Here is a 26,292-nt window from a genome sequence, read left to right as displayed (position 1 = left end):
TGCATGGCCTGTAATTCTAGCACTGGGAGTGTTGTGGGGTGGAAACAGTTGGATACCTGAAATTTACGGACCAGGCAATCTAGGTAAACTGATTAAATTAATTTTAAAAAGTATTAATGTAATTTCATCTTAAAATAACATGTTAAACAGAAAACAGAGTAATAGTTGAATGATTAGTGGTATATATTTTGCAGCTAATAAGATAATTTTCTCAGTTTATTGTTTATCATACAATAAAATATTTACCTGCTTAGAATAAAAATTAAATTATATTTTTATCTTTAGAAGTAATTATCTGTGTGGCCATGCAAAATAAGTTTATCCTTCTCAATCTTTGTTTAATTTTTTATGAAATGGGAAGACTGAGGATAATTTTCAACTATTTTATAAGTCTAGGAATCCTTGTGTTTAGATATGGAAAATCATAGATTACTGAAGTTGAGCCCATTCGATCCACTTACCAGTAAGATTGTAAATATATTTGGAAGTCTACACAACTTTTATTGGGTATTGAATTAATATAACTTAAATTCTATTTTACACAAATGGTTTTTAATTTGTATAATAAAGACTATCATTAATAAAAAGCATTCATTATGTTTTAAGTAAAACATAATATTCAGAACTAAGTATTTTCTTTGCCAGGATCTCAGTTAAATGTGGAAATTCATAGGTTGGAGTTTTTTCTTTTTCAGGAATATAATAATTCTCTCTCTCTTTTCAATAGTTTTCTTACGGAGTCTCTATATATGGACTTGATTTGCTTCAAAGTAGACTTGCCATTTGAAATAAACAACTAATCAGGTTGTGAGCATATGAGTTAAAAGAGTCACATTGTTTTCATTGGGTTATAGTTGTTAAAGCCATAGGAAGAAAGCGGAAACTTACAACGGTAAAGAGCATCTAAGAATGGTTGCAAAATGTGGAGCTGGTGAAGCATCATAAAAGATTCTAAATGCCTCAAATGGATAAATAATTTACTGTACAGTTTCTGATGGTATTGCAGATTTCCCGTCTTGAGTGGAAGGTTGGATAAAGTAACCTACATAATTTTTAATCATAGTGATAATAACAAAACCCCTTTTATTCTGTCTCCTATGGGTATATAGTAACAAAGAAGTCATGCAGTAATTTATTGAAGAATGTCAAAATGCAATCTAAACCCACTTTAAAAAATTCTCCAATTACAGATAGTAGAAGAGTTGACGATTTTCATGATCCAAGAACAAAACTAGCATTTAAAATGAGGCCACCTTTACTTCTTTTAATAAATCTTCACTGGAAGTCACAGCACTTTGATGACGTCGTTGTATGATATGGCTTAAGATTTATATCTGGATAAGCTTGGAACAAATATGGATTGCGTTGCCAACTAGTGGGAGTACATTTGGTCTTTACACAAGAGCTACTTATTAATAACAACAGAAAAAGCAGAACTCTGAATTTTATATGTAATCCTCTAATGGAGACCGTATTACTCATAAATTTGTTCCTTTGATGTTTAGACCAAACCTTGCACTGTGTGCGGTTTTGCATGAACAGGAAATTGAATTAGGGTGTTATCAATGTCATCTATTGATTTCTGCTCTAGCTCATATGGGCGAAGTTCAGTGCTATACTTTGAGTTGCTGTTCCCTTTTTCTGATGTGATGAGTATCCAAGTCCTCCAGATTATATCTGTAATGGGCTGAATACATTAGCATTTCTGGGTATGGCAAGATGGGCCCAATGAGTTATGTTTTAATTAGCACCAAACTTAGGCAAACCACATAAATAAAAGAACCATGTATCTAAATGAAGTTTGTGTAACAGTATTATTTATTAGGGTTCACACTGAGCTAGCAGAGTACTTGAAATGAAGAGCTGCTTTAAATCGCACTCCTGTCTAATCATGTCTTTATATTAAGCCACAGATGAAATACTAAAAATATAAAATTTAAAATTACTAATTGTCTTACTGTTATTACAAGTATTTTTTCTAAGTAGGTGAACATATATTGTATTATCTGATGACAGCACAAATGATATACTAAACTACATTTTTAAACAGTACAGAAATTACCACATGAGGAAGGAATTAGGGATACTTTACAGCAATATTTAACAGAGTTTTACAAGGATTAAATCACTGATTCCAACAGACTCTAACAGACATGAACAGATCCACACAGCAAGTAGTACAAGAAGCATCATTTTTATTTACAAAGAAATATCTGTATGTTATACTCAATATTTATGGTGGTCATTTATAGGATTGTATTCCACATATATTTTCTGTTTTCACCAAATTCTTATTATAACATGCTTGCAAACACGTATGCATTACTTTTGAGTCAAGGCCTCGGGAGACTGAACAATTTAAGATTAGAGGTACGCATCAGCTTAGGTTGTTAAAGCTGGTTACATGGGAAATCCAAGGCAAGTGAGGTAGATAGCTTGTTAAGTTGCTCTCTTAAAGACAGGTTAATCGGACAGAATGAATACACAGTAGGGTAGCAGTTTGAGTACTATTAAGTTAATAATAGACATCACAAAAATTAGACTGTGAGGCCCAGCAAAATTTCCCATCTCAGAATGTAAGGTATTTTTATCACAAAGCATCACTACAGGATCGGAAAATAAGTCAAGAATAATAATTGAGAAAAAGAGCTGAACAAAAAGAAGAAAATCAAAACTTAGAGGTTGGAAACATTTTATGTAAGACTTAGAAAGAACTAAGGTTTTTTATAAGGAAAGGACAAAATATTAAACTTTACTTATAATATTGTAAGGTTTTGTCATGTTGAGCCTGGACATCAGTCTGATTCTTTGCTGTATCATTGGCTTGAGATGTAGAACATATTGTAAAGATTTCTGAAAATCAAAGCTCTTGAGCTATTGCAAAGTTAGGGGCACAGTATTCTTCATGAGCATACTGTCTCATAGGAAACACAATATCCTTAGTAATAGAGTTGGTGGACACAAAACAAAAAATTCCAATAACCTGTTATAGTGATTTATAGAAACCAAACTTGTAGGCTCTTGTCACACACTATCTATCCATGCATGTCTCTTTTAACTGTCTGTACTATGTAAAAACAGTTCTTAAAATCAGGAATTCACTTGTATTCTTAAACATTTTGGGATTTAACAATCTAATATTCTTATCGATTTTGTAGAATAACTCTTCCCTTAATGAGCTCCTTTTCAATGCATTTTTGAGAAAAGTAACTGATACATTAATGACAGAAGGTAGAGAGTGTAGAAAGGATTTGCAACGTCTCTACATAAATTACCAGCACCTTTATAGATAAGTTTAGAAATCAACTCTATATTGCTATCAATCACATATATACCTTGAGTTATTACATATATTGCTTCTATTACATTGTGTAGGTGAGGGTGATTTGTAGGGTGAACTAACAATGGAAAAAACTTCAACAAATAGCATTACAGTAATGCACTGCTCTGTGGTTGAACTAGTCCTGACCTATTTTCAATATTTAACTTATCATAACATCATACAGTGTATTTTTGCCATTTTAAATATTTCAATTTATTTTATATCTATTAGTGTGCATTTATTTACAGTAATTTTCATGTAAATCATTTTTATACCCATTAATTAGGAGAGGTAAATATTATCTAGTCAATTGGATAATTTAACAGATATAATAGTTACACAGTCATTCATTTGAATTCATCCCACAATTGCAAATTCATTTGCGACTGGAACAGAACTATGGGGCATGAGCTCTGACGCAGTGACGATTGTGTCATTGCTCCTGCTCCTCATGTCACCCTCAGGACTCTCCCTGGTCCCTTGAAGGGAGTGGAATTATTTTAAGGCAAACTATCTCTAACATGATGATTAAAAGGTTGACATCCTACCCCAGTCAATGAGAGCTCAAAAACTAGGGAGTGTCTATGGATATCTAAACTGAAAGTCAAGTTTTAAAACTGAATACAGAAAACTTCTTCAATTAAAGTTCTGAAATAATCAGTGATAAAGTGTTAGCTATCTCATGTCAGAGAGATTGCTTATAAAAAAAATCTCATTACATTTTATTGTAGGAAAAATACATTTTAGTGAGTATCTATCACACATTTATATACCAAAACTGTGAGAAATCCTTTCTTTATTGAAAAAGGTCTATATGATAGGTACACACATCTCACCCCTACACGTGTTAAAGCTGAAGCAGAAACAAGCAAATAAATTAAGAGCAGTAACTGTTTACTACAAGTCATGTCGTAGTTTTTGCAAAAGGTTCAAGCAAGTCATCTTTAGAGAAGATGCAAAGAGCTCCTAGTTATTTATTCAGCCACTGCACGTACGTTCAAGGGCAACAAGACAGCTGTTATTAACAATTAGTAAAAGTAATAAAGCCAAACGTGTAGTACTAAAGCAACAAATACATTTGTGTTCTTTGAAGACAAAGCAGTATAAAGCAGGAGCTAGTGTGGTTTATGGTTTCAAATAGGACTTAACCCTGTGACAGAAAGCTGTCTGATAAAGTGAAGATGTGTCCCATACTCTTCTTTAAAAGGTTAGTCTGTGGTTTTCAGCCTTTGGCTAAGATACTCTTTGACATCGTTTAATGGTTTATGTATGTAAAATGATCTAAGTTGCAAAATTAGAAAGGGTGGTGTTATGATTTACTTATATTAAAGTTATTTTCTTTTCTGAGTTGAACATTTGTGATACATACTCTAGTATAAAAAAGACAATGAGGCGCATGGATACCACACAGTGTCAACCACTCTGCAGTCACTTACTGACCATCAGTTAGAGTCTTAATTGAGTTTCTGACTAATGAAAATAGAACAATAAAAGATCATTTATTTAAGATGTCATATAAAAACTAAAGGAAAGTCAGACAATATTAAGGCTATAATGGACGATACTAGAAATATAAATGCTCACAAAATACTATTTAAAGGATATTTAGTTTTAAAATAGGTCTAAATATAAATAAAACAAATGACCTTTATGTTAACTTTAAAAGGAGCCACATCCTACACTAGTAAAGAAGTACCCAACAACTATTCACAAGACAGCTCTAAAATGAGGCCTACAGAATAGTCTCCTACTCCATTTGCAAATTGCCAATAAAGTCACAAAAATTAAAATCAATAGTAAGTAAAATGTACTAAATTTGCCAAAAAAACACTAGAGCCTAAAAAAACACACCCAACAGTACTAACTGTGGGTCAGAAGCACAGAAAACTGCATTTTGAGGTTTGCTTCCACATGCTACAGAGAGTAAAGACTGCAGCAAGCACTGCTCTAGGCAGCCATAATGTAGTGATGATAGTCTCGTTCATGTTTTACAAAAGCATTCTTTATTCATGGAGATAGCAGAAATCTACAGACATGTATGTAGAGAAGTATAACCAGAATGTAGATACAGCCTGTCTATATATCCTGAATTGGAATAATTTAAATTGTTTATCATAGTGGAATGGCGATAAGGTAGTAGTGTATATTGGTATATTATTCAACACTCCAAATAATGACTCCTAAGTCATTCAAAGAACATGAATGGCCCTGCAAAAATGGTAGAGTAAAAATCACAAGGTATACTATGATGCGTATTTTTAATTCCACTTAGGTAAAGATCGAAAAATTAATCTGTTGTTTTTCAAATCTGTATGAGAGTTTCTTTTTAGCTGAGAGTAGATGCTGTCAGAGAAGACACGAGAAGGTTATATCTGGGTGGTGATCATAGGTTATTTCTCAGCCTGAACAGTACTAAGAAAGTATTCCTTTCGTGACATTTCCCCCAGGACTACATGTATGCATAGGAGATCCCGCAATTCAAAGGCTTTAAAAATATCAACAGCAGTCATGCAGCAATGAAAGCCATCTCTAAGAAATAAGTCCACGAACTGACGTTTCCAGACAGATGCTTGGAGTGACTGCCCCTATCTTTTGATGTACTCCAGATACCACCTACTATCCGTTTTTCAGGCTTATTTCTCTGGCTATTACTTAATACACTTGGAATTGACTTTTCACACATATTTTATAACCTATTTGCTGATTTTTTTCAAGGACTGAAAATTAAGTGTTTGGGTTAATGAGCTTTACATAGCTGAAATAATCAGCTTGTGATGAAAAGTTTATTAAGACTACTCATTTACCTAGTGGCAGAAAGCACTAACATCCTAACATTGCATCCTAACAGCAACATGCAATGTATTACAATTGCTAATACAGTCACCCTCAGTATTTTCAGTTTTGTCCTGTATAGATTTTAGTTATGTGGTGCTGCCTTCTTGTGCAACTGCAGTTTTTTATGGGATAAGTGGAGTAACCTTTCACATGAAAAACATTATAGTAATTATTTGATGCTTCCGATTATGCTGGTTTTTTTTCCCATAGAAAATTTGTTGTTTCTGTTTTGTTTGGGTGGGGGAGTTAGTATTAAGACAGAATACTTCTGTCTAGTCAATGGATGAAAATCTTTTATATGGACTTTATCATTTAGAGCCCACGTCTGCTGCAATCATTCCTCTTAGAGTTCATGGTTGTAGCTCCAGCTAAAAAAGCCAAAGATGTTAGAGCTATTTGAACAACCTGGGATCCAGTAATTTTCCTCTTTTCATTTGAAATTCTCAATTTTCTGTTCACAGTCTCCCAAGAGCTCAGATCTCTGAGTTCTTCTAAATATTTAGCTTGTAATAACAGAGGAACTGAATGTTAGAGCCCTTCTTCTCCTACACTTCATCAAAAGACACCGTCCTTCTGGTTATTGCCTTGATGACCATCTTCCAGTAGCAGAGGGACAAGTTTAAAGATTCTGCTGGTACAGAGGAGACTGAGAATGGAAGGTGGCATGAACCTAGCTTCCATTGTCATAGCTTCCAGGTGTCTCATGTAGGGTGTTTGTTTTGCAGCAAACTTATCTGCCACTACCAGGAATATATTTTTTGCATGCTATGATGTTATAAACATGACTTCAGAGGTCAATTGGCATTTCTTGCCTATTTCCCAAGTTCTATCCTTGGCTGATCTTAGTCATTCAACTTCTTAATCACTGCCCCTATTATGGTGCATTATAAATATTTACCTCTAAATGAAGTATGTCTCCTGAAAGACAGAACTACAATGTCAGCTGTCAGCTGGATGTTGACAGTAGGGAAATTCACATGTGTTTTCAAACCACATGTAATGGTTGAATCTCATCTTGTATTCCTGCTCCTGAACACAGCCTCTTAATTGTTTCTCTGCTGCTCAGTAAGCATCTTGAACACCTCCCCAGCTGTCGGACACCACACATAGCGATTATCATCGGGTCATGTTCAACTAGTCATTTACTCACTGAAGCTTTCTAGTTCATCTACGTTGTTATCTTTGCATCATTAGGATTTTACTAGTGTGCGGTAATTAATCTGTTCAATTGAAACTTGAAAAGAATGTCAAATTGATCCTTCTGATTGCATTAAAGTCACGTATAATTTCCAAACACTCCTTCGAGTTACTTTTCTGACAACTATAAGGAGGATATTGCCATTCTCTTGTTCCAAATCCTTCAGTTATTTTCATAGTCTGCAGTATGATGTCCAAATTATAATATCAAAATCATAGAGAGAAGTGAGGCACAGAAAAGTACTCAAGTGCTACACTGAGAAATTTCAGTTGTAGCTGTTAGTGTACTAGAGTTGTGGGGACTAATAGCAATAACAAAGGGAAGAAGAAAAATAAGGGAATTCAAGATTACAAGTACCGTATACTGAAAGAATTTTTTCTGTAAAGTGATCAAAATATGAGTTCCTTCTGGCATTAAGTTGCACAGAAGCCAAACATCACTGGAAGGCTCAGTTGCTTCTGTGTGCCAACTTCTGAGTACAGAAAGGTCAGAAATGAAGACTGACCGTTTGCCTCTGAATAGCTCCGAAACAGGGCAGAAGTGCAGGTACAATTATGTAAGAGTGCATTTGAATAGAGACTTGAGGTGACTTACCTGTAAAAAAGGAAAAGACAGAAAGAAGCAACACAAACTCCACTGCAGTGATACTATTACTGTACTGCACACAGGCAACGATACTATTACTGTACTGCACACAGGCAGCGATACTATTACTGTACTGCACACAGGCAGCGATACTATTACTGTACTGCACACAGGCAGCGATACTATTACTATACTGCACACAGGCAGCGATACTATTACTATACTGCACACAGGCAGCGATACTATTACTATACTGCACACAGGCAGCATTCCAGCTGTGGGTACTCGGGCCCTGACCACCCAACCTCTGAGCCAACTCCTCAGTGGGGCCTTAGCTGCCTGGTCAGACTCATTAATAACTGCATGCTTTTTCTCTGGCAGCTTTTACCCCAAAGTTGTATATCCTATTCTGATTCAGTCTACCCATCCTGGAAAGAATCAGGGTGTCACTCTGAGGCAGTTGTTAAATCTGTTTAGCACCCCCTTTTCACTGTTTGTTTTTCTCTAAATAAGAATTTATCATTAGACTATCCTCTCCTCATACTTTCTTTCTCGATCTTCCCAGGAAATATTTCCTATAGTGTGGTAATAATTTCCCCACTGCCTCATAGTAGCAGCCCCATTCTTAGTCTTTAGGAGAAGACCCGACTACGTTCACATGATGATCAGGTGAACCTGAGATATTTGTTCAATTACAGACCTACATTTTCTTAAATACATAAACACTGAAAGTCATTTTAAACATCTGTCCATTTAGAGTAGTACCTTGTTCTTAAGTTTCTTGCTTGTTAATATTCATTAATCTTATTGAGTGACAGATTCAGCAGCATCTATGGCAGGATCCCAGCCACAAAACATGCACACCGAGAAACGCCATGTTTGGATGGCGTTTCTGAGGCAGAGAGATGTATAAACTTTGCCCAGGTGTGGAGGTGGAGACAGGTCAATGTGACAAGCATGCTGATATATACGGAAAAGGAGGTAAAACCTAAAGAAGATATAAGAACTAGTGCCACACTGGAGGATGGCATGAGGGGGACAATGGACCGTGCTTTAGTGCGGTTCAGACTTAGGGACGTATTGATGCCTGCTTCCTGGGTTCTTCGATCTACCTCATAATAATCCTGTGAATTATTCCATACAGGACCATAAACAAAGTTGACTGCAGTCTACTGAACCTACATTTTGTTGCCAGCTCTTTTCATTTTCTTTTTCTTTCACAGAGAAATGTAGACTTTCACCTGAATTAACTCATTTCCACTAAGTTGAAACTCTATTGGATGGTTCAGTCTTTCTTCAGCATTCTTTCTGATGCATGAAATTTTACTTAAAATGGCCATATTAACTTCTACAATATAATAAAATTACAATTGACTTAATGCTGACAATATGTCTGAAATGTTAAGGTAGATGGTTTTAAAAGCTTTCGCTGACACTCTGTGGTGCTGCGTGGAACTACACTAGTTTTGACGAGTTTCCTGAAATGGTTAGTATTTTATATGGGTGTAACTAGGAGCTTGACTTCTGGATGCATGTTCTATATAGTAATTCAAATTAGAGAACAATAAAGTCGGCACAAACATTTTATTATTATATCACATTGTAAGTAATGTATAAATACCTAAATTGCCAATCTAAGCTGCAATTTTAAATGTTTTAAATAATTCTTTGTTTCACAGAACACAGCAAAACTTTCTACAATATACTGTATGTTTACTGCTTTTGCTATTACATTAGTGTAATAGAACTATATTTTTTAATTTTTAAAATATGGATTTAATTAAAATAGAATTGCATAACTTCCCCTTCTCCCTTTCCTTCAGTCATTCCCGGGTACTCTCCCTTGAGCCCCTCCCAAATTCCCACCTTTCAAGGTGGTAGACAATTTTATTTGTTATTGTCACATACACATATATGTATCTCTACACATATATATGTATGTATGTACACATATATGTATGATGTACATATATATGTGTGTGGGTGTGTGTGGGTGTATCCTATTGATTTCATTCTTGTTGTTTGTTTACATATGGTTTCAAGGCTTACCACTCTGTGTGGACCACAAATAAGGGGATCCCTCCCTGGGAGAGACAAAGGGAGTTCATAAATGAAGCGAGATTTCAGGCACAGGTCTGACTAGGTGTGAGGATTTGTAGACATTAGTGGGTCTGGAAAAGAGAAAGAAAATCACCAAAGAAAGGTGAAAAGGAGGCTGTCACACAAAGACGATTAGCCTGCGCTGTGTGTAAGACTGGGTCTGTGGGTTTGCAGGGGCAGAGGGTTACGGCAAGGAGACAGATGGAAGAAGCAGCTTACCCAGGAAAGCTGGCTCTTGCACAGGGACTACACAATTCAGTTCCTAGGCGGTTTGAAATTTTCTACAGCTCCCACTGCTAATAAATATCCAAAGAAAATGAAAAGACAAGTCCAAGAGACAAGTGCTGCTGTATCCATTGCATCACCTTGTGCATTTGTCCAGAAGAAGAAACAGAGTATCCAACAACTGAAGATTGAATGAAGACTTACCCAAGCAAAACTAAATACTACAAATGTTCAAAAAATGAATTCCTGTCTCTTGCAACAATGTGAATGAAACTAGAAGTTATAATGTTAAGCGAAATAAGCCATGAACATAAAGACAAGTTTACATGATGTCATTCATATCAATAATCTGAAAAAAATTGCTGATCTCATAATCAATAGAATGGTGGTTCCAGGTGCTGGGAAGAATAGGGTAGGAATGGATGAGGAATTATTGATCCATGGTTACTAGTTATAGTTGGAGGAGAAGGAAATTCAGGTGTGCTAGTGCTCAGTGAGGCAAAACAGGGAGCAATGATTACCATACTTTAAAAAAAAACAACAAGGAAGGATTCAGAAAGTTTTACAATAAATAACAACTCTGCGAGTAGATAGGCATGCTCATTGTTTCAAGCACTTTACAATAATACATATTTTAAAAATATTACAGTATCCCATTATTACATATAATTGTTAATGTATACTTATCAATTTAAAATAAAATGACTTCTAGGAGAAAATTGCTATAAAATTTTTTCAGAAAAACACTATTAAGTTATAATAATTTTATGATTTTTTTTATCATGGGAGGCAATTCTATAAATTGTGATAAAATGTCTATAGCATAAAAATTACCAGCTTACACTTACAATGTAATTGCTGTTTTTGTTTTTAGACAAGAAATAGAAATGTAGCCCAGGCTGACCTGAAACTTACCTGTCCTCTTGCGTACTGGAAACTTGCTGAGTAATGGCCTATTCACAGAAGATGCTTAACCAGCAAGAGAGATGCCAAGCATTCTCTGGTGTTCTGGTTGTTTCACCAAGAGCACTGTTAGATACAGATGATTCTCACTAAAACCTAATGATAGGAAGATCAGTTGAGAACTCTGCCTTCTTTCTGTCTGCTTGAAGTCCCACCTACCATTCCATCAACCATCTGCATCCTGCTGTTTCCATCCGGAAGAGCCTGTAAGTTTGCAGACACACTTGTCCTTCTGTCTGCCTGCTAGTCACATCTCCTACCACCTTGCTTGACACCCCATATCCTGTGGAATCTGACAAGAACTGCCACCCAGTTTAGACTATTCTATAGAAACCCTACTGACAAACCAAAAGAAAGTGTTCCCAAGATTGAACACCAAATACCACTCAACTGTTCACAACCTGGTAGGTTAAGATAATACCAAACAAGGATCCAAATAATCACTTAACAACAGGAGAGAACAAATGTCAATACCAAGAAACACTTATAAATATCCACGTCTAGATGCTTAGTACCAACCCAGCCTTGCTAGAGTCACCTGACTTCATCCTTCCTGCCATATACCCAACCTCCACCCTTAGTCAACTGTACATCTTGCACTGGGTCTCAGCCTGGAGAGTTCACTTGATTTCACCATCACAAACCTTCCACAGTACTAGAATCTAGTCCAGATCCCGCATCTAGTGCTCAGACATACTGTGGTGAGGCATGCTCATGTGGCCCCCAGCTCCAGACTTGGACACACTTCAAGCCTTCGAAAACACCTGGCTTCATTCCTCCCATGCTCCATGCTCCCCTCAGACCCAATCTGTCACTAAATAACTTGCCCAGGGCCCAGCTTAGTGAGTCCACTTGATCCTACCATGAGTGTACCCTTCTAATCCTCTGATCCAACCCAGGTTCTAGATCCAGATACAGGAATAATCTAGTGAGCCACACACACACAGTCTTCATACCCCTCACTTGTGCAAGGATTCGTGGACTGAGTGTCAGCCCAGTCCCCTGTGTCTATCCAATTTCATTCCCCGAGCCCAGGCTTTATCCTACTTCCAGGTACACTGAAACTTACACATCCCGTGGTAAGGCCCAGTCTGCTATGTCCACATCAGATGCAGAGCCAACAAAACAAGTCTACAGGACTAGGTCTCATCACTAAATACAAATAATATGATCACTAGAGTAACCTCCCCAAGGTCATCAGTCCTCCAACAATGTTCTCTAGTGAGAGTTATCTTGATAAACCCCAGGACACGGAACTTACAAGAACAATCATAAAGCTCATCAAAATATCAAGGAGTTTTAAGTAGACACAAATAGCACAATAAACTGACAGAGAATATACTAAAGAGATAATGTCCAGGGGACACAACATGAAAATAAGCCTAAGACTGGTTTGTAAAACCAAATTCAATAAAGAAACACAAATATGGATATAACTCAAAAATATTCTATACTTAAATGGGGTGAGGAATCAGGCAGAAGTAGTTATCATAATATCCGACAAAAAGACTTCAAAATAAAATAAATCAGAAGAAATAAAAGACACATTGTTTCAATAAAGGACACGTTTAAAAAAGAAGGCATTACAATCCTAAATAGATATGCACTCAACTCTACAGCACCCAATAAGAAGGGTACTACTGAAATTAAAGACACATAACAACATCATCAAATTAACAATAGGTGACTTAAATACCCCACTTTATCCAATAGTCAGGTCACCTGAAAAAGAAAAAAACTAGCCTGAGAAACTTTAGAAATAAATGACATCGCACATCAAATGAACTTAACAGATATCTACAGAATATTCCAACAAATATTCTATATTTGATGATTGGATCGAAGAATGCACATTCTACTCAGTAGACCGTGGAAATTTCCCTAAAATAGATCACATCCTGGTGGTGGGGGGAACAAATCTAAGCAGATTCTGTATAATCCAAACAACTCTATGTGTTTTATCTGAACATAATGCCACGAAACTTAAAACAGAGAGCAATTAAGCTCTGGTTAATACACAAAATCATGGAGATTAAGCAACTCATTTATGAATGATGAATGGGTCAAAAAAAGAAAGATTTAAAATTAAGTAAAATTGAAAAAATAACACATCAAAATCTCTGGAGAACATCAAATATAGTCCTGTAAGGGGATGTATACCTCTAAATGTCTCTGTAAAAAGATGGCTCTGAGGTTGGGAGTACTGGATGCTCTTCCAGAGGATCTAGATTTGATGCCCAAAACTCACATGGTAATTCTCCAGCATGTGTAACTGCAAATCTAAGGTATCCAAATCCCTCTTCTGGCCTCCATGGGCACCAGGCACATATACATGAAACACAGAGTTACATGTTGGTCAAGCACACACACACACACACACCAAAAATTTCAAAACTCAAAAAGAATTAAATGACTTAATAATGCAACTCAAAATTTAAAAAAAAAACACTAACCAACCCAAATCCATTAAATGCCAAGTAATAATGAATGTCAGAGCAGAAATTAATTAAATAGAAATTAAGAGAACAAAACAAAGAATCAAGGAATCCAAGAGCTATTTCTTTGCTCCAAGTAACCAAAAGAAAGATATAACCAAATACACAGAATCTAAAATGAACAAGGAAATATTATAAGAGACACATAAATGTCCATAATATCATAAAATTCATAATATTATAAAAGTACTTTTTAAAATGTACTCCATAATGTTGGAAAATCTAAAAGAATGGACAAATTTATAAATTCATCCAAATCATGAATGTTAAACCAAACGGAAAAAATAAACTTAAACAGACCTGTAATAAATGAAGAGACATGGGACTGGAGAGATGACTCAGAGGGTAAGAGCACTGAGTGGTCTTTCAGTGGTCCTGAGTTCAACTCCCAGCAACCACATGGTGGCTCATAACCATCTATAACGAGATCTGGTGCCCTTTTCTTGCCTTCAGGCATACATTCAGACCAAACACTGTATACATAATGAATAAATCTTTTTAAAAACAGGAAGAAAAGTCTAAAAACTTAGAAAGTTCAAACCCACAGAGATTTATAGTCGAATTCTACTAGACTTTCAATGAAGATCTATAGTCATAGCTTCTTCAAATATTAAAAGAGAAAAATAAGCAGAAGTAACACTTCTAAATTTTTCTTTGAAGCCAGTATTGCTTTAATACTAAATCAGATAAAACCACCATCACTATCATCATCACCACTAACACCACCACCACCATTACTACCACCACCACAACACTACAGAACAATGAACATAGATTTTAAAATCCTCAATAAAATACTTATAAAAATTATCAACCATGATTAAGCAGGCTTTATAACAGAGATGCAGGTATTGGCCAATATACCTAAGTCAATAAATTTAATAATTTATACAAACTGACTTAAAAAGTTACATGATCATCTCAATCATTGCAAGAAAGCTATTTGACAAAATTCAACACTCTGTCATGATAAAAATCTCATAGAATGTAGGACTGAAGGGAGCAGACTTCAACATAGTAAAGTTTATGTGTGACAAACTCAACATACGATGACAACAAATGTCATTCTAAATGGAGAATTCCTCAAATCAATACCATTAAAATCAGCAAAACATCAGGGCTGTTCAGTGTCCCCACTCATTTTCAATATGGTACTTAAAGCATTAGCAGAAGAAACACAGCAAGAAAGGGAAATTAAAGAGATATTAATGAGAGAGGTCAAATAACCCCTATTTGCTCACAAAAGACCCCCAAATTTCTACCAGGCCTCCAGAAATGTTCAGCGCTTTCAGCAAAGTTGCAGAATAGAAGATCAACTTTCAAAAAGCATTAGGTTTTCTATATACTACCAACAAGCACTCTGAGAATAAAACTACAGACACACCCCCATCACAATAGCTTCAAAGAAAATAAAATATCTGCTAATAATCCTAACCGAGAAGATGGAAGACCTCTACAAAGAAAATGTTAAATCTCTGAAAAACGGAGTTGAGAAAGACATGGGAAAATAGAATGTCTTCCCATGTTTCTGGGTCAGTAGAGTTAATATTATGAAAATGACCATTCTCCAAAAACCATTTGATAGAGTAATGGAATCCAAATGAAAATGCCCACAACATTCTTCACACAAACAGGAGAAAAAAAGCTAAAATTCATGTGAAAACGGAAAAGTCTCTGGAGACCCCAAAACAATCCTAAACAAGGCAAAACAAATAAAAATTAACAAGCAAAGAAAATTAATTCTAGATGGGTTGCCACTCAAGAATTCCAGATATGTTACTGAGTTATAGTACTAAAAACAGTTTGATAATGGCACAAAAACAGACATATAGACCAATGCAACAAAACAGAAGACTCAAACATGAGAACACATAACTTCAGTGATCTAGTAGTTTTACAGAGGACAAAAACACACATTGAAGAAAAGATTACAGGCTCTGGAAATACTAGGAATGCTAGATGGCTAAATATAAAAGAATGAAATTGAAGTCATATCTATCACCTTGTACAAAGTTTAACACTAGGTGGATCAAAGACCTCAGTGTGAAATTTGAAACCCTTAAGGTGCTTGAAGAAAACCTAGGCTTACCCCACACGATATATGTGTAGAGAAGGACTTTTCTCGTAGCATCCTGTTGCCCAAGAACTAAGGCCAATAATGGCAGATGAGAACCAATAAAGGTAAACAGCTTCTGTACAACTAAGGGAACCCTCAGCTGAGCGAAGAGGAATTCCAGAAAGTGGCACTGAATCCCTGCCAACTATGCCAACTATGTCTGATGAGGATTAACATCCAGAATATATAAATAACTCAAGATCCAAGAGTTAGGGTGCAGGAGCACATTTAAATAATGGATTATAGATCTGAACAGACAGTGGTCAAGAGGAGAAGTAGAAGTGGCTATGAAATATCACAAAAGACATTCAGTCTAGCAATTAGGGAAATGAAAATTAAAACAACTTTGGATTTCATCTTACCCCTGTATGAATGTCTAAGATAAGCAAAACAACCAGCAACCAATGATAAAGAGAGTGTGGTAAAAGGGGAACTCTTGTTCACTGTGACTTGGATTGTAAACCGGTGCAGCCACTCTTGAAATTAATGTGGAGAATTTTTGAAAGGCTAAAAATAAATCTACCATGTGATCCAGCTGTACCACTCCTTGGTATACACCCAACGGACTCAATACCCTACTTCACAGATACTTGCTTAGCCATGTTTATTGCCACTCTGTTCATAATAGCTAGGAAATGGAAACAACCATTTTAGTATCCTTCAACTGATGAATCAGCAATGAAAATGTGGTTCATATACACAATGGAATACCCTTCAGCTGTGAAGAAATCTGCTGGTAAATAAATGATGGAGCTACAAAATATTATGCAGAGTGGAGCTACCCAGATCCAGAAAGACAAGTGCAACATTTTTGCCCTCTTTTTTTATCCTTAACACCAAATCTTCAGATGTGAGTATATGAGATGGAGTAACCATTGAACCCAAAAGGTCAAAAGGGACCTTGGGGTAAAGAGAGTGTGAAAGAGGGGAATAGAAGGATTCAGAAGCCATGAAGGGGAAAAGGGGAGAAATGTGGGTGAGACAGGAGGAAGGAAATATGTTGAAGGAGAGAGAGGGAAGAAGATAAGTGGCATTAAGAATACTTGAAAAATATTATTTATTTTTTTCTAAAATTACATAAAATATATATTAATATATATATATATATATATATATATATATATATTTCAGTGACATACTTGGAGTGATAATGCATCCCTCAAAAACCATAGACTATCAAAAATCCCGTTACCAAACACAGGAAAACTAGTTTTGAGTTGTTGGCCAGAGATATCTAAGAGACTCTCCAAACAATCTGGCTATGTCTGCTGCCCGTCTTATTGCCCTCCAGAAATAAGTTCCTATTTCTAAAGACACCATGCACTTCAAACACCAGACTCAAAGAAGTCAAGTTGGAAAATGCACGAAGTCTTCTCCCCAGGGACTTGTTTTCATAATACAAGCTGCCAGGGAAAGAAAAAAAACCAATAACATTACACAGTTGTAATGACTATAAATATGAATCACTACAGTGACCACTCTGATAAGATATTCCTAAAGACACAAGGGTGGCACTCTTATACTGGCAGTAGCCAACTTGTATCTAGTTGTATTTAAAGTCTACTTAACAGGAGGGAAATCATACCAGGTACTGAAAACCTAGTCAACTACCTGAGGCTAGTGAGGTCATGAATATTAGAGATCCTTCTACTGCCATCTTCATAAACTAGTATAATTTCTAAGTGCATTCTAAACACTTACCCTTATACTCACGGATATGCATAGCTCTGGTCCCTACCAAAGAATCTTATCTTTTTTAGCAGAAAAGATCATTAAGGAAAGCTACAAGTGGTCAAAATACAGAGAACAAGTGATCATAGAGTTCTCAGTACAAACTGATACCTTAATAACACAACCCTCATACCTAAGACTGAGGAATTCTTTGAGAGTGGTGTGAAGACTGTAAGAATCAGAGGACTTTGAAATCTACCATGCTGCTGTATCTCCTAAAAATTGTCAAGGAAGCTATACACATGATACTTTGTCAGTGTGACTGCCTAAACAAGACATGAAGAATGACAGCCCAAAAGATGTGCTAACATGGAAGGGGAAATATCACAGGATCTCATTCCTAGACAAAGAACTACAGGCAGGTAAAGAATTCTGAAAGACAGAATTAGTCTTCTACTGGGATGAGCTCCCAATTAATTATCCAATGTAAAGTGGTTGCCCCCTAATGATATATATCCAAGAAACAAACACACTCAGCACTGTGTGTGTGTGTGTGTGTGTGTGTGTGTGGGTGGGTGGGTGTGTGTGTCAATAAATAACCAAAGAAGAACAAAGCATAGATTTTGAGAAGGAGCAATGGAGTATGGGAGAGTTGGAGGGAAGAATGAGTGAGAAATTACATAATTGAATATTAATTTAACCAAAACGAAAGCCTGGATGAAGATCTCCTATGAAGATGGCTGCTGTGAAAGTTGGAGAGCTGGTGTAACTAGAGCATGTGATCAAAAAACATTGCTTATAATGGTCATAGCAGATGTCATGCCAGAAGCCACCAGGAGGGTCTGACGTTACTGGTGCTAATAGGCACAGGGACACTGGATATTTTCAACAGGAGTAGGAAAAACGTAACCGATGAGAAATATTTTGGATATTTCAAGCATTGATCACTGGGGAGAAATGAAGGGTCTTAAATTTCAGCGAAATAGAAAATCTGGGCAAAGACTGTGAACCTAGTTTTTGGTGCATTTGGTGTGCTGTGGAAGGAGGAAGAGGTTACTGTAGCTTTGATCTTGAATGGGTGAGTAAACAAATACAAAGACGCACAGATTTGTGGAACATGCCTGCAGGGGTATGTGTAGTTTACAGGCCATTTAGAAACAGATCCTGACAGTGTGAGATGTTTTCACAAGAGCAACCAGGGCAATGGGGATGTAACTACCTTACTACACGTAAGGAGAATGGTGAAAGTCCATGGAGAAGCAAAGCCTGTTGGGTAAGCAGAGTCATAACCTATGAATAAATGGACAGACATAATGCAAGTTCTAAACGTACTTTTAAGTGACAGAATAACACAACCACACATAAAGCTCTAGTATAAACTGTCCATTACTCTCCTGCTAATGTTCTTTATTTATTTTTTTTTTACTTTTGTTACCTCTACTGGGTAATAATGTGTGGTGATTAATTCTGATTTTTAGTTTTTCAGCATTTAGACTTATCAGAGACAAGCGGCTGAGAGTGTCTGTGAGGGATTTTTATGATTACATTAGCAAAATGAGAATGTCTCTTTTAGTGAGGTTGGCAATAGTCTATGGCTTGGGGTCCAATTTTATTCATAATTTTTTTCATACATTTTGATCATCCTTTTGCCTTCCCCAGCTTCTCCCCATTGCCCTACCCACTAATTTCTATGTTCTCTCTCTTCCTGTCTGTCTCTCTATGTCTCTATCTATCTCTAGGTCTCTATCTCTCTATCTCTCTATTTCTCTGTGTCTCTGTCTCTGTCTCTGTCTCTCTCTCTCTCTGTCTCTCTCTCTCTCTCTCTCTCTCTCTCTCTCTCTCTCTCACACACACACACACACACACACACCAAAAAGAAAAACAAAGCTATAGAGTTTATTTTGTGTTGCCCATCACTCCTGGCCATAAAGCCTACCCTTGAGTGTATTTGATACACCCAATGACACACCACCATTGAGGAAAGCTTTGCCTGCTGATATTAATTGCAAATGGCTTCTTTGTCAGCTGTGGGATTCAGTGTTCACCCACCCTCCCAGTTCTGAGACCCAGTCTGACTTTACTCTGTCTCTGTGTTGTCACAGTTTGAGTTGCTATGTGTACCAGTCCTGTTATGTCTGGTATATACTGTCATTCCCCTTCTCTGATTTTCCTGCCTCTACTTCCACATAGATCCTTGAGCCTTAAGGGGAGGAGTTTGTCGAAGCGTGTGCATTTATATATGGCTCATTGAGAGATGTTATTAATAATCTGGCGCATCTTCAGAATACAGGGACCAGAGAAGCAAGTGATACAGAATTTTAGGTGCTTGTGAGAGTCTTATGTATTTAGGTGGAAAAGAAAAGACTGGGAGAATGGGCATAATGGTGGTCTTTAAATACTTATTCATTATAGCTACATTTCAATTTTGTCCCTTACCTCCAGAAGATACAGTGACTTTCTTTGTATACATATGTTGTTTTTAATTTTTATTTTATATGTATGAGTGTTTTTCTTGTATGTATTTCCATGTATTGCTGTATGTCTAGTGCCTGAGGAGGCAGAAGGGGGTCACAGATTCCCTGGAACTGGAGTTACAAACAATTGTTAACTACTGCTAGGTGGGTGCTGGAAATCAACCCGAGTTCTCTTGATGAACAACTAGTGGTTTTAACTACTGTGACGTCTTTCCAGTCCCCAAAGGTGACTCTCTTTGAAAATGGGGTCATCGAAGAAGTAAAGGTTTTGCTGCACTAGGGTGGACCTGTAACCCCACATGAATGTGATTCTCGTAAGAAGATGACTACAGAAAGACATAGACCAAGGAGACTATCGTGTGACCACTAAGAGAGAAAAGAAACGGGTACAGTTTTCCAGACTCAGCCATGGTTGCTATCAGACCACAAGAAGTTAGGAGTAGGCAAGGAAGGCCACTCATCCAGGAAAAGAGATACAGCAGAGCTAACTGTGATTTTTAAAAAATTGTTATTGTATTTTATTATGTAAACCAAATTTTAAATTTAAATATGTTCATATTCTTCCTCCCCCCAAATCCTTCCAGATCCTTGTCCCACCCACCTAATGTTAAGTTCTTTAAAAAGAAAAAAAAACAATATGATAACATTAAATAATATCCAAAAAGAAACAAAACAAAAAACCCGAATTGTATCCAAATAAAAGCATGTGCATGCATGTGTGCACACACACACACCACACACACATGCTTGTGGAATCAACTGTTTACTGGCCAGCTACTCCTGGACATGGGACCTTCCCTGGAGTGTGGAGATACTCATTGTTATTCCATTGAAGAAAGCTGATTTTCTCTCTCCCAGGTAGAGGCTCAGTTGTCAACCTTTACCATAGTGGCTAGGTTTTCATTCATTCATTAAAGAAAAATAACAAAATTTAATAAGAAAAAACAAAAACGATCCCATTGAATTTAGACAGGATAAACCAGTGGAAGGAAAAGAGCCCAAGAGAAGGCACCAGAATCAGGGACCCACTTGTTCACATACTCAGGAATCCCATAAAAACACTTATTTGTTTGGAAGGGTAGACAGAAAACTGGATTGTTAAAAAATGAATATTCATGCACTGGAACAGAATCAAGTGTTATGAGTTGGGACCAGCAGCTGCCTCCATCAGGAGAGAAGATACCTCCTGGGTGGAGTTAGGCTATACCTGTTTGTTTTTAATTCCCATGCCTGGCTTGGAAACCAGGACCTTGAACAAGCTAGGCAAGCACTTGATCACTGATGACATCAGAAGCCTACTGTGTTTTTAAGTATGATCTTCTGTTCTAGGTCTAAGTTGTACAGCATAGCATACAATAAAAAGTACCAGAAATAGTAAATGATTTTCTATTTTCTTATTAAAAACCATAGTAATGTGTTTTTTTTTAGTGCTAGAATATGTGTGTTTCAAGTATTTATGTGAAATAGCTTATTTGGCAATATCACAAGTGACAATCTTGTAGTGTATCCTAATTAAGGCCACCTGATGTTTTAGCTATTACATTACTGAAACCAGAGAATCACTAGAAATACTCAAAATTAAATCTTCCAAAATATGAATATTTTATTAAATGGCATCAGTTGAGAGCTGGTACCCAATTTCAGCCTTAGGCACAAGTGGAAGTATTTTTTTTTCTAAGATACAAAACTCCTAATGCTAAATGATTGTCAAAAAGAAGTTCTTCCTTCTCTGGGTATTTAAATTTACAAACTGTTTTTATTTCTATGCTACTCCTTACGGTGTATGGAGCACCACTTGCACAACAGTTCTGACAGGCTGACGATGTCCTGGAAGCAATCGTTGTTTCATTCACTGAAATTCAGTAGCAGATGAGGCTAGAGCTGTATGTGTGCCTGGGTTCTGGAGCTACTGGTTTTGAAATGTGTGTGCCAGACAGGTGGAGGGCAGAAAACGTAGGAACTTGATGTTCTTTCAGGAAAACAGCAGCTGAATGTGCTAGCTCAGTTTTAAACAGGGAATTTCCCACAATGCAGTGGGAAGGCCAACCATGCTTGATTTGAGGGTGTTGTTGAGAGGCCATCAAGAGCAAAGGAAAACAAGAGCATTGTAGCCTAGAATTTAAATATATTCTGCTATAACCTCTTTATTTTCAAAACTGAAGGTAGCCTAGGTGGAGAAAGTACACATAGATCACTTGGAATTTAAGTCCATTAACTGCTTTTATTTTATGAGTTCTTAAACAGACCCAACAAATGCCCTTATTTTAATTATCTCACATGGGAAACATGGATTCTTGTAATATTTGTCCAAATAGAATAATATAAATATGTCAACTATTTGGCTAAGTGTTTGGCAAAATTAGGGGTTGGATAATTGCTGGATGTTAGGAGGTTGTTTTATTTTTTCATTTGTTTGTTTATTTTCTCCCATAGTTAGGAGTTTTTCTCTGTTGTTTGTCCATAAAGTAGATTTGTGGGAAGACATGGGTCAAGGTCATGAATGAGACAATCATGACAGTTCTTTGAAGATTACTAACTCTAATTCTCCTCATTTAATTCAACCTCAGCAACTATTTCTTTTACTTTCTTTTAAATTTTGGTAGGATTTCATTGTATAGGGTCTTACTCAGTAGCTAACTGACCTGGAACTCACTATGTAAACCAGGATAATCTCGAACTCATGGAGCTCTGCCTGCCTCTGCCTCCTTCTGGGGCTGAAGCTAAGACTAAAGTCATGTGCTGCTATACTCCGCCCAGCAACTATTCCCTGATATTTTTCTACATACTGAATATTAAAATAACAGGAAGATCAATCAGGGCTGTTCTTTGACTTGACATACAACTGAAAAATAGCACAGCCCTTAAATTAGGAAATACAGTGTAAGTTCAATGAACTCATCCTAACCTTAGATTCCAAATTCCCAGAGAGTAACGGATTGAAGGACCACAGTGCAGCCTTAACCTCTTTTCAGCACAGGTGTATGTGCTCTATAACAGTGCTCACTCTCCTGCCTTTCCTCGCTGCTACCCAGTCTCTTTGTTCATTCCCCATCTCTTTTTCTTTCTATCAGTCTGCGTGGCAGTGTGGAAGAACCACCACATGAGGACGGTCACCAACTACTTCATAGTCAACCTATCCCTGGCGGACGTGCTTGTGACCATCACCTGCCTTCCAGCCACCCTTGTTGTGGACATCACTGAGACCTGGTTCTTTGGACAATCCCTCTGCAAGGTCATTCCTTATTTACAGGTAATTCTTTCTTTGGCCTTTTAAGAAATTGTTTTAAATGTTTTCAGTTATAGTCATGACTGTCTGGTGAAATAGTTAATGAATTAAGAAATAAATATAGATATTCAGAAAGTAAGATTTTAAAGAAGCTAATACTTGAGAATTGCTGAATAAACAAATTCATGCTCAGTCAAAATAAAGGCAATGATGCTGTTAATTACTTCACAGTCTTAATCATTTAAATAAATCATTTAAGCAAAGCAATAATTAAGCATCTCCTAGATCAAGTAATCATGAGCATTTATTTTTCAATAGTCAAAAATATTAGGATTTTTCCCAGTTTTTTTTATCCTAAGGAACTAAAAGGTATTTGGTCAAAGAAGGGCATCAGTTCTGGGTTGGGAATATCTGTCTGCCATCTCTAGATGGTATACTATCCAGTGAAAGACATAGACTCTTGGCAACTCATTTACTGAAAATGGTAATTTTTAATAAGATCTACCTTATATAGCTGTTGCGACAGATTATTTAGAACATTTACATAAGTCTCTTGGCTCTGTGATAGCCTCATCATGAACTTATAGCAATGTACTCAGAGTAAGACTCAGTGACCAGAACCATCACCAGATGTCTCGGTGATAAGCAGTAAGCATAGATTTTCTATCTCTGTTTGACAAATTAAAAAAAGAGAGAGAGAAAAGAACAAATACTTTTAAAAGAATCATTTTCGGATTGTATTTATAAAAATAAAGTCTTTGATAAAATGATTCCAGATAGTGGCCCTGGCAACACAAGTCTGAGAGCTGTGTTCACTTTAGGAAACATAAAGAAAAACACAGATTGTGTTCCCCTTAGGAAGTATATAGTCAAAGAAAGTGGATGGCCCCTCTGTATCATGTGCCACAGTCCCCGTCTACCCCTGTCCTTAGTCCCTGAACCTTTCTGGGTGGAGATCACAATGTTTGCAAGAAGAGATAATGAAATTCAGAAGAGGTCACAAGTATCTACTATTAGAAATAATTTTAAATATTCTTTAGAACCAAAATGTTAGACTTTTCAATTCAGCAGCTCCTCAATAATCTCTTAGAAGTAATATTTTTAAACAGCAGACATCATCTATAGGATATGTGATGATGCCATAGAAATAGAAAAGTTACATACATGCATTAGGTTTAAATACAAGGTTGGTGTGCTGGCACGCTAAGAACTGCCAGTGAGTTACAAAATGAGCTGTAATAAAAATTATGGATAAATAGCTAAATGTACAACAGAGAAGAACGACTTTTTAGGAAACAATTCAGGAAGAATTTATAGTTGAATTTATATACCATCACAGTTGAATTTGCATACAGAAATTGGAAAAAAATCAAAAGCAGCAGAAAATTCTAATATTTGAGAATCCTCCTGCTATTTCCAGTAAACTGTGTTTCTCTCAGCTCTGCTAATCATCCAAGAGAAAATGTAAACTCCCCTTGGTTTAAGGGTAGTTTCAACTGCCCAGATCCTTGGTTGCCTGGCAACCTTCATGACATCTGTCTCGCGACCCAGATGTCCTGATAGAGAGGACGATGCAGTGAGAAAGTATCACCTTTACTAGGAATGTGCTTCCTGGCTCTGATACAACCATAGCTTGCTGTTCTGTGCACCTCCAAGTTTCCTGGAAGGATTAAACAAAAAACAGGAAGTAACATTAACAACAAGGATGCACACAGAGTTACTCTTAGTCACTGGCATCATTATTTTCCAGTGTAACACAACTTACAGGCACATTCTAAATGTCAAAGGACAGAGATTCTGGCTCTTATGTGAAGACAGTCCAGTTTACAGTTTTCACAAGAGTACACCAATCACAGACTGGAAACAATCTGTACCCGTCCCGTTACTCATTCAACACGACCTCTTGTTCATAGCATGGAAATGTGCCAAGAAATTTATGCACTGACAAAACCAGTGTCCCCAAATCACCTTTGCCTTGAATTTCAGGTGTGCAGTAACAATTCTTTCAAGTCAAGTAGTTTTTCTCCTATTGCGACAACAGAAAACTAATTGCTCTTATATAAATATTTTTTTATCTGTGTATATAATACACTTTCAATGTAGTCAAGCTATATAGGAGTATTTGATTGCTTTTGGCTTTTATTAACTTGATATAAATGTTTTCATTTTTTTTCCGAAGCAAAACAGCTTTGCTTTACAAGCAATATACAATAATAGTCTGGCAAATTCTTAAATTACTTAAGAATCATACAAATGTAATAAATTCAACTGAATAATTACAATACTTTTCTTAGATATTATAATTTGTAATTTTATAACCAATAATACCTATTAGATCTTTGATGAACAGTCTTCATATACTTTATTCCCTAATACTAACAGGAGTAATTGGCTCTTTTAAGAGTAAAGGCACCTAAACTTTTCAATGGTTATCAGCTATACTAAGATTAACTTACCCCTCCAAGAGTTTAGAAATACTACAGGTTGAGTTAGATTTTTCAATAGTCTTTCTTGAAAACTCCAGAAATCAAGACTCCAGAATGAAAGATCAAAATCATAGTATCATGATAAATGTTATCATTATAAGTCTAATAAATAATAGCAAACACACAGCACTTGTGTGGAAGCCTTGAATTGGGCATTTTGCATCACAATTAACTATATAATTCCATAGCTTCTAATCTTAGCCCTAACCCTAACCTATTAAAGGTAACTTCATACATTGATCATGTCAGATTCAACTGGGTTGAAATGATTATTTCTTTAAATTTCCAAGTTGAAGAATCACTTGTAATATTATTTGCATACAAGTCTTATGGAGAGGACCTACTTGTTTTTAAAAGCAAGTTACTAATTTTGTCAGTGAGCAAACTATAGTGCACATACTCATGTACAGAATTATCTTTTAATGTATTCTAGACTTTTGTTTGTATACAAAATACTGGAAATAAATAGGATCAAATTACCCTTTGTTATTTAAAAATGTGAAAAAAATTTTCCTTATGTTAATGAAATGTAACCAGTGAAAACCTACATAATAATTTAAAATACACATGCCATGTCATTCATTTTGATTGAAAGA

General features: G+C 36.3%; 1 protein-coding gene across 1 annotated transcript in view; it reads left to right on the top strand.

Moving 5' to 3' along the window:
• The window catches only part of LOC125393680 (orexin receptor type 2), an 83,983-nt gene that overhangs the window by 41,074 nt on the left and 16,617 nt on the right, over window positions 1–26,292 (top strand). Inside the window, exon 2 of the mRNA XM_087905913.1 lies at window positions 23,056–23,234. Coding sequence (XP_087762039.1) covers window positions 23,056–23,234 — 179 coding nt within the window. The remainder of the gene's footprint in view (window positions 1–23,055; window positions 23,235–26,292) is intronic.

This window comes from Myodes glareolus, chromosome 4 (assembly GCF_982192425.1).
Source record: "Myodes glareolus chromosome 4, mMyoGla1.1, whole genome shotgun sequence".
NCBI lineage: Eukaryota > Metazoa > Chordata > Mammalia > Rodentia > Cricetidae > Myodes > Myodes glareolus.
Note: the sequence above shows the minus strand (reverse complement) of the source record. Positions and strands in the feature narration are given on the sequence as shown.